This window comes from Xenopus tropicalis, chromosome 3 (assembly GCF_000004195.4).
Source record: "Xenopus tropicalis strain Nigerian chromosome 3, UCB_Xtro_10.0, whole genome shotgun sequence".
In the NCBI taxonomy this organism is placed as follows: domain Eukaryota; kingdom Metazoa; phylum Chordata; class Amphibia; order Anura; family Pipidae; genus Xenopus; species Xenopus tropicalis.
The window spans coordinates 38,192,996-38,207,757 of NC_030679.2; the positions used below are offsets into that span (position 1 = coordinate 38,192,996).

General features: G+C 37.6%; 1 protein-coding gene across 3 annotated transcripts in view; it reads left to right on the forward strand.

Annotated features, from left to right (window-relative positions):
* Positions 1 to 14,762, forward strand: part of arhgap26 (Rho GTPase activating protein 26) — a 278,476-nt gene that overhangs the window by 69,599 nt on the left and 194,115 nt on the right. For all 3 annotated transcript variants that reach the window (XM_012958569.2, NM_001126773.2, XM_031897634.1), the window contains 4 exon segments: positions 8,365 to 8,475; positions 10,307 to 10,411; positions 11,403 to 11,532; positions 12,546 to 12,646. In XM_012958569.2, the coding sequence (XP_012814023.2) occupies positions 8,365 to 8,475; positions 10,307 to 10,411; positions 11,403 to 11,532; positions 12,546 to 12,646 (447 nt within the window).

Consider the following 14,762-nt stretch of genomic DNA (forward strand, 5'->3'; position numbering starts at 1 on the left):
GGCATGTCTGTGTTTGGGTAGTGATTTATCAGCACTCGAATTTGTATTTTTGGCAAGATTACATTTTTTTTTTGCCAATAAAACTCATGAAATCAAATTATAGTTTCAAAAACTCAAATGTTTGATGTTTATTAAGTGACAAAAGCCAGGAAAGCACAAACTTCAGAAGTTGTCCGAGGCAAGATTAATGCGGTGTTTGAAATCAAGTTTTTCAGAATCTTTTTTTAAGAGTTTGCAGACCAGTTATAAATGATTGGTCTAATGTTTTAATTCAGTACATTCAATTTTGTTAAAAAAAAGTTTTAGAAAAAAAAGAGTTTAGTAAAATTTTAAGCTTATTTGAACTAGAAACAACTATTATAATATATATATACACACACACACACACACCCTAAATAAGCCTTTCTGTGTAAAATGCTTTATATTTGTACTAATACCCCCCCATAATATGCTGCTATAAAGGACAAATTATATTGTTTTTACTGTTTACCGTCTGATTTTTCTGATTTTCCATTTTCTTTTACTGGTCTTATATTTAAACAATTAAATGACCTTTTGCCTCAGTCCCTTGGCTAAAGACAAAAGGCTGCAAAAATAGGTTCTAGAAACATTTTCATTACACAGTTATAGTTACAGGTAACTGCCACAGAAAGTCATAACCTGAAACATTGTAATGGAACTTTTAATCTAGCCATCTAGAAGAATGTCTTGTGAAATCTTAATTCTGCTGTACAGTAGGATATGGCACCTTGTGCCTCTAGCTGTTATTGGGAACAGGTGGAGTAGCTGATATTAAACTCCGTGAATTATACAGTCAACATGTGGTATTATGTGAATCCAGATTGTGTAAGAGGCTATTATTTCAGGGTTTATGCGCTACTGCAAGAACATTCTGTAGATGCAGCAGTCATAATGGAAATGGAAATTTTACATTTTCAGTTCTAGTTTCCCGTGACTTCAAAAATGTTATCCATTTCCTTTTTAATTTAACCTCTTGACAGGGGTAATAACCCTTGGAAATATGTTTGTGCTGCAATTTAAAAAACACACCGAGTAGATATTCTTTCTATCCATATATACTCAGGAACTGGTTATATAAGGATATAAGTCTCCCACTTGTACATAGCTTGGGGTTAGGGATCCCTTGAGATAACTGTATATCCTGTTTTTTCATGTGGGAATACCCGCCCCCTTATGTATTCCTTTATTTTTCTTAGCAGCTTTATATGATATTATACAAAGATGTAGTATGGAGTATGCTATAAAAAAAAAGGTTATTACCTGTGTGTAGATATTTAAAGGCCAACATTTCTGAATGCATAATATCAACATAGTCCATAGTGGACCTGCACAAGTCACTTTTTCAGGCAACTGTGTAGTATTTAAATGCAGACATGCACTAGCCTTAAGAAATTCCAAGATTTGAGCTGTACAAAGAGAGTCAGACTCTTAAGGGGAATGGGAGAGAAGGCAAGCCAATGCTGCCATATATAATTTTATTTTTTTTCAGTTGTGTAGATTCTTAATGAGTGCTCAATAGAGCAAAACTATATTTTAGCAGTGGTGTAAGAAACCATTGGATGACATACTGGGATATTAAGAATATGGGTTCTTGACCTAATATGTTTGTTCATCATGAAATAAAGGGTTCTTTATCCACAGAGCTAGCAATCAGTATAATTTCACACATAGATCTTGGACTGAAATTGGAACCAATTAACATACAATTACATTCAGTGCCAACACATTTCATTTTAAAATGTTTACATCCACAGAAGGCTAAATGTTTCTAAGTAGTAGGAGGGGTACTACACTGGGGTAGGTTCTTCCCACTGCCTTTAAACTGCACAGGAAGGGCTGATATAAAACAACACCAATGCCATTCATACACAGGGCCAAAATTGGCCACAATGGTTATTATTATAATGCCATTCATCCTGTTGAAGATACATAGGTTATTTTTTTTTAATCCTGATATAAACTAAAGGGGTCTTTTTCTGTATTCTCATGAAAGTAGTCAAATATATTCTTGGTCCAAAACGAGGTGCCACTTGGTGCACATTGACCAGCGACTCTGATTTACTGTGTTGGTGAGCTGCAATATTCTGTTGTTGGAGTTTATTTAGTTAAACAACAGTGCAAAAGAAAAAAATATATATATTTATGTAAGAATATAAGAATTGCCACTTTAAAAACAAATTTCTGTTTTGCACTTCTGTTGCCTTTTGGCTCCATCTAGTGGAACAGTAATGTCATTGTCTTTTTATGCGTCGTTCATAATATAGAGGTTTATGTTCGCTATAAAGGTTTTTCCCATTGTAGTAAGCTCAGTGGGGGAGCAGTTGTCAACCTTTAGTACAAACAGAAAGGTATGTGAATGTGTTTATGTTGCTTAATTCAATGCATTGAGTTCCATCCACTGGAATTGACAGTGCAAGTACTTTTCTGGCAGTACTTGTAGACTTCTATGAAAATCACTGGGTATAAATATGGGTTATATATAGGGTGATTTGGTGATAAAGGGTTACCTTGGTGCTGTGTCTTTGGCCGCTTAACACTGCAGAAGAATAGCCCTAAATTTCCCCTTAAAGGGGTGGTTCACCTGTAAGTTAACTTGGAATATGTTATAGAATGGGCAATTCCAAGCAACTTTTTCTATCTTTTATAGTTTTTTAATAATTTCCTTTCCTGCTCTGACTCTTTCCAGCTTTTAAATGGGGATCATTGACCCCAGTAGCCAAAAAAAACTATTGCTCTGTGAGGTTACAGTTTTATTGTTATTGTTACTTGTTATTGCTTACCTTTCTATTCAGTCCCTGTACTATTCAGTCAATCTCACAAACCAGTTCCTGGTTGCTAAGGTAAATTGTACCCTAGCAACCAGATACCTGCTAAAATTCTAGAGAGCTGTTTAACAAAAATATAAAATAATTAAAAAACTACTACTAATAAAAAATGAAGACCAATTGCAAATGGTCTCAGAATATTACTCTCTACATTATACTAAAAGTGAACTCAAAGGGGAATAACCCCTTTAAGTTACTGGTCATCCTATAAGGTATTTTCTTTTTCTAAGGTTAGTTTGCTAATGGGCACTGAGTATGTGCGGGATGTATTGGTCTGTACAAATGCTTGTTCCTGAGAAGAGAAGCAGCTATTTAAATGTTCCACTTTATAAAGCTGCTCTGAGAAATATATGGGAATCTTATTACTCATATACACACCAACTAACCCAACTGCAAATCTCCCAGGTCTAGGATATCCTCTGATAACAGGTCTTATTACTTTTACTTAAATTGTTGCCTTTGAGGTATAGTGTGCAAGTGTCACCAGGTTTTGCTTAATAATGCGCTGCAGGTGAAGATTCACAGACTGGCTGCACTTGTGTATAGGAATGGAGCACAGTGTACAGGCCGGGTTGTTTCTCCTGGAATCCGGCTGTTGGATTCCATGGAAAGTACGTGAAACCGGTATTCATTACACTGCTGTAGATCTAATCCCCCATGAAGTTATTGCCATGTTGAGTGCATTCCCATTGACTGGATTATGTTTCATCTACAGAAGTGTTCCGTGTCTGCCCGGGAATTCCTTCCATGTCTAGTGATGGCCAAGATGACTCTGGGTTTTAGTGCACCTCTGGTTGGGATTGCAGGTCAGCAAAGGAAAAGTGTCTCTTAAGTTTAGGGACAGATAAAAACAAAAGCATATGGGCAAGTTAACAAGCAGCGAAGCAATCTGTGCTTACCTTATACACTAAAGGTCCCCATGCACTATAAGATCCACTCGCATATCGGCAGCTTCTATCGGCCCGTGTATGGGGGCCTTTACAGTAAAGAAACTAGCTGGAATCTTTATCTGCCTGTGTGTGGCCACCCTAACAATTACTTCTTGCTTATACAATGTCAGAGACTTTAAATGGCCAGCTTTTTGGATTATGGGGACTAAGTCTTTATCCTAAAAGGGGTTGAGTCACACTAAAAATTAATTTAACAGGTGAATAGACAGTAATATTTTGAAACAATTTGCTATTAAGCTTTTTGTTCAGCAGCTCTCCAATTTAGAATTTCAGCAGCTGTCTTGTTGCTGGGGTGCAAATTTCCTTAGCAGCCAAGCAGCTGTTTGAATGAGAGACTGGAATATGAAAAAGAGTGGCCAGGATAGAAAGATAATTAAGTATAATAATAACAAGAGAATTGCAGCTTTACAGGGCAGTAATATTGTTTTATTGCTTGTTTGTTTTGCCTATTATGTCATTTACTCCCATTAAAAAGCTGGAAAGATGTAGAAGTGATTGGCAAATAATTAGAAAACTATAAAAAATAAATAATGAAGCCTACTTAGAAAGTTGCTAGGACTCTTAACATAAAGGGGAACCACCCCTTTAATGTTAGAATTCCTTTATAGCGGAAAATTTCCCACTGCCTTTGCATGGATTACCTGGCTGATATGTTTATTAAATGAAAAGTAAATAAAGGAAAGGTAGCTCAGCAGTGTATCGATAGCTGTATGTTCTCATTAATGAGCCCCAAAGACATTCCACCTCTTATCTTAAAAAGGCTAGTAACGGTAGGATAAAAAAATCCCCTAAATGTATTTATCCATAAATTGTACAGTGCTGTGGAATATGTTAATAATAATAATAATAAATGCTGGGCAACAGACATCATGATATATATTCTGCTCTGTATATAAATTTGCTGGTGACACCTAGTGGGGAAATAACAATACGCAGGGACAGTCTGTATGTGCCCTTCACACTGAAAGGAGTTTAATGGGGAAATCCAGCTTTCAAACCAAAATTTGTTAAAGAGCCCCACACAACACAGAAACCCCTAATATACCTATCACTGTAATGTGTTCCTTCAAAAATTATGAATAAATACCCTTTTTATATGCTGAAATCCAGCTGCAAAACAGTTCTTCTCTTTCTGTATTATTTGAAATCCTGGCAGGGGAGGAGGGACTAAAACATTGATTCTGTATGCTGCCTGTAAGCTGTGGAGAAGTTGTTACATTTTGTAACATCAATGTTTTAGTCCCTCCTCCCCTGCCAGGATTTCAAATGATGCAGAAAGAGAAGAACAGTGCATTGCACTGTGATATTCTTTTCCTTATTGACATCACATGTGCAGGGGATAGTGGGATTTGGAGGATGCAGGCTGAGGACAGTTGCATTTTTTTTTTTTGAGTTTCAAAAAGTCAGCCAGATCAGCAGGGGAACAGGGGGCCAGGCTTAGGTAACTGTTCAAACCCATATTATTACATTAAAAATCATAGGCAGCATATTTTTAAATTAATGTTACTGTAAAAGATGAATAGATAGTACATAGTTACATAGTTACTTTCAGTTAAAAGACAAAAGTCAACCCCTCCAAATGAACTTCAGTGCACATATATACACACACATTTATAACAACCCGTCTATACACTTACATATATAAATTATATATACCAATACTATGTATTTATCAATACTGTATCTTAAGATTACTGTAACCTTGGATATTATGCTTGTAAATGTCTGTCAAGATGGTTATGGGATCACTGACTCCAGAAGTTTTTGTTATTGTTACTTTTTATCACATAATTTTTCTTTTCAGGTCCTCTCCTATTTATATACCAGTCTCTAATTCAAACCATCCCCTGATTGCTAAGGTAATTTAAACCCTGGCAATGAGATAACTGCTGAAGTTCCAAACTGGGAGTTGCTAAACAAAATGTGAATATTTAAAAAAATAAATACACAAATAACAAAAAATGTAAACCAACTGCAAATTGTAGAGCGTAGCACTCTTCATTATACAGGTATAGGACCCGTTATCCAGAATGCTCGGGACCAAGGGTATTCCAGATAAGGAGTCTTTCCAGGATTTGGATCTTCATACCCTAAGTCTACTAAAAATTTAAGTCAATAAAACATTAATTAAACCCAATAGGATTATTTTGCATCCAGTAAGGATTAATTATATCTTACTACTTACTTACTACTAACACCTCATGTTTTGTAAAAATTATTTTTAAAGGCAAACTAAGCGCTGGCAAACTTTCTTTCTCTTTGTGTATAAGTAATGGCTTTTTATCGTTTATAGCAGCTGGTCAACTCCAGATTGTGGGTTAGACCGAGCGCTGGCACAATAGTGTGTTTCTAGCAGCTGGTCAACACTACAGCGTGGCTTAGACCGAGCGCTGGCGATTTCTTTCTGTGTTTTGTATTAATTATATCTTAGTTGAGATCAAATGCAAAACACTGTTTTATTTTTAGAGAGAAAAAGGAAATCAATTTTAAAAGTCTGAATTATTTGATTAAAATGGAGTCAGGCTTTCCGTAATTCAGAGCTTTCTGGATATCTGGTTTCCAGATAAGGGATCCCTTACCTGTACTAGAAGTTAACTCAAAGATGAACAACCATTTTTACCCAGCATTTTGTACTTTCCCATATTTGTACAGGCATAGGACCTGTTATCCAGAATGCTTGGGACCTGGGGCTTTCCGAATTAGGGATCTTTCTGTAATTTGGATCTCGATACTTTAAGCCTACTAAAAATTAATTATATGTTAGTTGGGATCAAGTACAAGGTACTGTTTTATTATTACAGAGAAAAAGGAATTCTTTTAAATATTAGAATTACTTTCTTATAGTGGAGTCTATGGGAAATGGCCTTTCCATAATTCGGAACAGATCCCATACCTGTATCGGCTGTAAATGAGAATCCAATAGCAGAAAATGATCAACACCTCCAGGCTGTAGGGATAAAGTAGATATAGAAAAGTAATACAGTATAATATTTCTAAATTTATTTGTACACCTTAGAATTAATTGCGAGGGTGGCGTAGTTCCCCTATAAATCCCTAATTCATTTACACCAATGTGAAGGGCAAAGAGCAAATCCTATAGTCCCAATTATGGATCTCCAATGTGAAGCATAGGGAAATAAGCCAATCCTCAAACAGAAAGATTGCCTACTCACAGACCAAGCATATAGTTAATTCATCACTTCTGTGGCATGCTGCATTTATAAACCTGGCGGCAGATTAAAAGATAGGCATAGACAGGTATTCATAGAACTTTAGATTCATCCATTTGGGCCTGGGAAACAGTGACACAATCAAACCTACCGGCCTGGGTACTTTTTCCTTTTCTGCATCGGAAAATAACGGCATAAACAGGAAGTCATCAGATCCGCTCCATTTCACAAGGGGGAGTATTAGGGCTGCACATGCATTTAGACCAATATAAAGTTTAATAAAAGAATGTTCTAAGAAACACTGAGAACCCATCGGCACACGTCTCTAGAAAATATTATTTCTAGCAACCTCTAAGGAAATATTAGGATTGCAGCCAGTAGCAGCTTTAAGAATAAGAGCTGGTGTTATGAAAGACCTGCATGAAACAAAGCTCAGATGATCTCTAGAGATGCATTGGTAAGCCCCTTCCTAGGAATAAGCCTTTTATCATGGATGTGTGTCTTGTTTCAATCCCCTGGGATCCATTCATCCTGCCATATAAATACAACACAGATGATGGAACTCTACTTGCAGCACTATTTTGAGGCACTGTTAAGGGCGTATGGGATCTAGTATCCAGACATCTAATATTCAGAAAGTTTTGCAATGCATCATTACCATTTTCCAGATCTAATTATCTCTCAGATAATTATACAGCTCCTTGTAATTGGAGCAGCACATTGGTTAGCACTGCTGCCTTGCAGCACTGGGGACTGATTTCATACAGGACACTATGGGCAAGGAGTTTCCATGTCCTCCCCATGTCTTTGTGGGTTTCTTCTGGAATCTTCAGTTTCCTTGCACACTCCCACAAACATACAGTACATACAGTTAATTGGCTCCTGATAATACTGACCATAGTTTGTGTGTAAATGTGATGGGCACCTTAGTAAGCTCCACTGCGGCAGGGGCTGATCGGAATGATGTATAATCTCAGTACAGTGCTGCATAAAATGTCAGTGCTAAATAAATGATAATAATAACTGATGATAATTAGGCTATAATTAGAATAAAGCCACAATGATGGCTAAATAATCCTACTGGTTTTTGTTTTGAAATTTAGAAATAGATTTAGTAGCTGTAAGTGGCAGTGCTCCAGTTACAGAAAGGTTCCCTTATCTGGAAAGCCTGGTCCAGTAAAGCTTCTGGCCCATTGCAGGCCTTTTCATGCTTTCCTTTGTAATCAAAGCAGTGATGAGCAGTGCCAAGCACTCACTACACATATATTTAGGATTATTTTTTTTTTTTGTTTTCTTTTTTATGAGCTGGATTATGTAGATTGTGGCTCAAGTTATTTCTCTTTTCAAAGCATCTGAGTGACTGACCTTAATTAAGCATTGCCTTGCATGTCATTTCAGGCCGATGTCCAGCTGGACCAGATGAGACAGCATTTTTATGAGGTATCCCTGGAATACGTCTTAAAAGTTCATGAGGTCCAGGAGAGGAAAATGTTTGAGTTTGTTGAACCAGTAAGTTATTTTTCCCACACTTTCTACATTCTGACCCCCATTCTCTGGGCTGCTGGGGGGAGTTTATTAAAGCTGGAAAAGGCATTTAGAACCCAGCAGGATGTCAATGCACATCTTTGTTTGAATGCAGGAATGTGAAGTGTGCATGCATGCCAATTTAAATATATATCCGTGCGTCCGGGGCAACAGTGTGTGATTGGGCAGCTAAATTCATGCTCTTCTTTTGAGTTTTTTAAGTTAATGGAAATTTCTCTTGTTATTTTTGTATCTTTGCATTAAAGGGTTTAATCTCTTCAGGTCCCCAATTCAACTCTAAGTCACTGCACTCACATGGCAAATTTCAGCCCAAAAATGCATACTTGAGTGTTTTTGGGCCATAGTCTGCCCCATATGTAGTGACAGTTGGGTTCTAGTCCTGTCAATATGTATACATACAGGGCCAAGGAGGCTGAATACACACAATACACACTGGTGAAACTGTTTTGTAAGCCATACACCTAAGTGGTGATTAAATGTACAATTAGGAATGTTTGTTTTTAACTAACAAGGCTAATAATATTATAAGAAAATATTCAGGGTATGCTCCCACTGCTGCCATACTGATTTCTGTCAAAATGATTCAGTCATTGACAACAGCTAAGGAGGATTATTGGTCAACAATGGTATATTACAATAAATCTGCAGTCAAGCGTACTGGCAGGAGATAAAGAAATCTTAGGGAACAAAGTTATATAGCCAGTTTATTTTATTTTTCCACTTGACAAATACAAAGGGAAAATAACCATTGGCAAAAAGCAAAGCAAAAAGCATTGCCACCTGATGTGGTTTACGAACCTAAATGTAATAGGGAAGTGAGAATATCTCAAAGTGCACCAAATGGATTTAGACTGCATAACAGAGTATGTTGTGGTCCTTGCAAACCCCAGGGCAAAATGAGTGGCCCAAGCACGAGGCAGCACTGCTCCCTGCATTAAAATAGAATCATAAGGAATCGTGTTGCAATGAAGCAGAAGGTCTCGAGCCTTATAATTCCCAGTGCATTGTTTTGCCTTGGTGTCACTTGTTTTTCCCATAAACATGAAATATTCATAGCTTAGCCTATTGCTAAGTGCAAATAACTTGGAAAGGGCGATCTAATGAAATCTTAATGCATATAATAGTCACTCTGCAGGCAAACCGATGAGCTAACACGGTTCAGTGCCGGCTGTTCCTTTAGATTCTATCAACTTTGCATAATTTACTTTTATTTCTTCTAACTTCAAAATATGCCGAGTATTCTGTTAGTTTGGTCAGTTGGGAAAAACTGTATTTGTTGCAATTAAAATTTTCAAGCTATTTTGTTGATAAATGCAACTATAAATATTGCCATCAGTCTCCACATAGAGATGCTGCCAGCAAGTTTTCACATTTTGTTTTACCATGTATAGACACCATTTTTCAAGTGCAAATTCCTGCCTCTTGGTAAAGGAACTTGGCCGCATCTCTACTTTTATGGCCTACTGTAGCTCTGGTTTTATAACCATCGGCCTGTGTGCCTTGCCCTAAATGTGAACTCTTGGCTCTAAGAGTTGGCAAATAAGAATTTTTGGGTGCCAGAAGGCTTGTAGTTTTGTTCAGCTCTGTGATCTAGGTCTCTCTATTATTTTCAGTTAATTATTAAAACTTCCATTGGCCAGAGATTAATTTGTATATTGTTAATGTACAAATGCAAACCTGAAGCAACCCCCCTTCATAAACTGGTCTTACCTACAGTAATTTATAAGGGGAAATCAGTTTCAGACAGTGGATTTTATCTTTGTGCTTGTCTTCTAATTATCCTTTGGTGTTTCAGCTGCTTGCCTTCTTGCAAGGCCTCTTCACCTTCTATCACCATGGCTATGAACTGGCCAAAGACTTCAGTGACTTTAAAACGCAGCTTTCCATCAGCATTCAGAATGTAAGTAACGTTCGTCCTCCCCTTTATTATCCTTAGTAAACAACTTTCCTCCCAGCCTAAAGATTTATGGTTTCATAGGTATTCATCAAATTTAGGCAAGAATTTAGTAACTGGAAGAGAATTGGGAGTAGTGGGTATGTGTGGCGTTGTGATTGTGTATAGGGAATAGTGTACCTCTGCCATGCACTATAAGGATAATATACAACTTGTTAAACCATTTAAAAGTCCCAGAGCTCTGATGCAAGTTCTGATATTCTTTTAATATGCAGTAGTATGTTTTTTAATATAATTCATAGTTGTATACTTCTGCTTCTAATAACTAAACTGACATTGAGAGAATCAAAATGTAAAAATTAATGATTACCCTCCACAACATAGTAGAATGTAATGTTAAAATAGTATTCCATCTTAGAATTTACATTATGCTGCAGAAAGCAATAATTGCAGTTTGGTCTTCTATTTTTAATCTCAATAGATTTTATTTTGCTTGCCTTTCTATTCTTCTTCCTTCTATTTTTTGCTCAGAACGTTTATGCCTGAAATCCAGTGATCAGATTTTTATTAGGTTAGATCTGCATCATTATAGTTTTTCATTACTTATCTTTGTGTTCAGGCTCTTTCCTACTCACCTTCCTGTCTGCCATTCAAACCACTTCCGAGTTGCTAGGGTGATTGTGGCCCAACAACAGTATAGAATACATAATACGAACTCCAAATTGTCTTAGAATCCCATTGTCTATATCACACTAAAAGTTTATTCTCTGGTGAACTACCCCTGTAAGAAGAAATTTCCTCTTTAATATTCCCACAAGAGTGCCTTGCTTACTACTTTTTGTCAAAAACACTACACATCATGAAACATGTACAACACTTGATACCGCTCTCTAAATGATAGTTTTTGATCCCCAATGATTCGCTATAATGCAAATTTAAAACTACTGAATGAAAAGATGTCCTGCATATCTAACCATGGCTGCTTCTGATTTGTCAGACACGGGACCGTTTTGAAGGCACACGCTCTGAGGTGGAGTCATTGATGAAGAAGATGAAGGAGAACCCCCATGAGCACTTAGCACTCAGCCCATACACTATGGAAGGATACCTCTATGTTCAGGAGAAAAGTGGGTACTTGGGGGGAAAACTAAAAACACCAGTTTTTGTCTTTATTTAAATGTGTTTCTAGAGCATTTCCATGCTTATTATTATTATTATTCATTATATAATATGCCAGTTCCTCTTCACTAGCAAGACTTTCTAGTTCTTGACATCTAGGATACTCACTCCTCCAAGAACTTGGTTGCCCTTTTGGGCCACTTGAGAGTCCCAGTAAGCTCTTTGTGTCTTGTAAGGCTTTGATTGACAACCTCACCTTACTTAGTAGCTCATCAGGTCCCATAGCAACTGCAGCAGCGTCTATTCATTACTACAGGAAAAAGTTAGTGCTGATGCATCATGTCATACAATGTAACTGTAACCTACCTTTGGAAATCCAAGGATTTCATTCTGTGACAGAACTGGCCAGAGTATCTGCGGACAGAGAGCACTTTATTGGTGTTCTGGGAAAAACTTTGCAGCTTTACTTAGCAAGAGGTCACTTATTGGCATCTATTTACTTGAATACTGACATTCTCTTTCGTAGGACCACTCTACACCCTGAGTTCCAATGCTTTTTAGTCTGCAAGTGTGCTGAGTTGAATGTATGGATGTTTTTAGTTTAGGGCCAGAGAAGAACAAAAGGGATGGCTTCACATAAGCTGCTAACTGACTTTAATTGCACACCTATTGTCCGGCCCTCATAAAAGCCTATGCCAATAAAATGCCGGTAATTATGAGGAACATACTTGTTTCATGGATGATTCTAAATGCTAAACTTCATACTTGGGTATTTACAAGACCCAGCACTCCCTGTACTGTAGAATTTTTCAGTCCTAAGTATGATTACCAGCTTTGCCGCAGTTATATGCTGGTGTGTGGATTTCAGTTCCTTTATTCATTATATTTTCAAAAGGCTCTAGGCTTAGTCGAATGCCTTTCAACTGTGTAAACTATAGAGTACCAGTGCATTTATTGAACAAGCCTATATAGCAAGATGCCTTCCTCTAAATTTTATGATTGTATGATCTTTTCATTACAGGGCATTTTGGGACGTCTTGGGTCAAACATTACTGCACTTACCAGCGGGAAACCAAACAAATGACCATGGTACCATTTGACCAGAAGTCTGGAGGAAAAGTGGTAAGTTTTAGGTGACTAATAGTGTCTTCAGAAAATTCAAAAACCTTAGCCTTTCTTTTTAAATTTCTTTGTGGTGCAGTTTAACAATTTATTTCAAGTATGGCCCGGAAGCACAGTGTGTTGCAGTTTCTCTTAGAGAGGTTTTCTCTCTATTGGACTTTCTCTATTGTCTGTCTCTCTCTCTCTCTCTCTCTCTCATTCTTTGTCAATGCATCTGTAAAGAGGGGACAATTGTAATTACATTTACAGACTCACTAAAATGCCAATATGGTTATGTTGGGCATGTAGTTGCCAGTTAAATATCCAAATTTTATATTAAGGATAGTTAATTTCTTATTATTTCTTTTTTTGCCTTATGAATCCAGTGTCACCTGAACACCCATGTACAGCAGACTTATGAAGCAACAAAAAAAGCAAATGGCACTCAGGACTACAAACAAGGGTAAAACCCTTTTAAAAGTTTTATTGCGGAGGTGCAACGTTTCGGGGCAATGTGACCCCTTTATCAACAAAGCATGCTTGATAAAGGGGTCACATTGCCCCGAAACGTTGCACCTCCGCAATAAAACTTTTAAAAGGGTTTTACCCTTGTTTGTAGTCCTGAGTGCCATTTGCTTTTTTTGTTGCTACAGTGTATTTGGAGGGTGCCGATCCCTCTAGCAGTGTGCACAAAAGAATTTTTTGGAGTGTTAGGGTGTGCGGATAAGGTCTCTGTGGTCCAGCAGACTTATGAAGCCACAAAATATTTTCCTTTACCTCCGGCATGCCGTTTTTTTAAGCCAGCCCTCCTTCTGGCACTGTAAGTCCTGTGCATGCATAGTGGGGCAACTAGTATTGTATTGCACAACAAACTGACAGATTGGAGGAAGTAGACATGAGATGATGATTTGATCAATAGAGTTACAGTGCCTCCATATTTGGAGACAAAAGATACATTTTTCGTTCATTTACCCCTCCTCAGTGTAAATTTTTCAGTCAAACAATTTAGATGTGGTTAGTGCACATTCCAGAATTTAATTGAAAGTTATTTGCATACATTTCAGTTTCACCATGCAGAAATTCCAACACTTTTTATACATACTCCCCCTCTTTTCAGGGCACCATAATATTTGGGACAATTGGCTTCACTCAGGTGGGTTGCATTGCTTCATTAGTGCAGGGATAGGACACCTAGGCTTGTTTCTACCATTTGGAGTCTATAGTTTCCATTGAACAACATAAGGTGAAAAGCTGTGCCAGGAAAGTCAAGGAAGCTATTATGAGGCTGAAAAACAAGAATAAATCCATTAGAGATCAGGATTACCAAAATCAACTGTCTGGAATATCGTTAAGAAGAAAGAATGAATGGGTGAGCTCTGTAATCTTCTGATAATTTGAGAATCCTCACTATGGTAAAGAGAAATCCTCAAACGCCTGTCCAACAGTTTAGAAACACTCTGCAGGTGTCTCTTTGGCAGAGACTACTATCTGCCGAAGATGTCATGAACAGAAATACAGAGGCTAAACTGCAAGATGCAAAGCACTAACTAGCCACAAAATTGCCCAGATTACAGTTCGCAAAAAGGTACTTGAAAGAGCCTGCAGAGTCCTGGAAAAAGGTGTTATGGACAGCGGAGAGCAAGATTAACCTGTATCAGAGTAATGGCAAGAGGAACGTGTGGAGATGAAAAAGGAACTGCCCAAGATCCAAAGCATACCATCTTATCTGTTTTACATGATGGTGGTGGGGTTAAGGATTGAGCATGTATGGCTGCAACAGGTGCCGGCAAACTTATCTTCATTGATGATGTAACTGCTGATGGCCGTTGCATAATGAATTCTGAGCTGTATAGAAACATGTTATCTGCTCAAGAGTTCCAGTAAATGCCTCCAAATTTATTGGACGGTGCTTCATCTTAAGGTCCCCATACACTGGCAGATCCGCTCGCTTGGCGATGATCTTCTCCCGATAGCTGCTACTAGCCGTGTATGGGGACCTTTACGATATAATGATCCCAAACATACTGCTTAGGCAACATGGGAGTTTCTCAAAAATGAAAACTGGAAAATACTTGAATGGTCAAGCCAGTCACCTGATCAATCCAATTGACCATGCCTTTCATATGGTGAAGAGGAA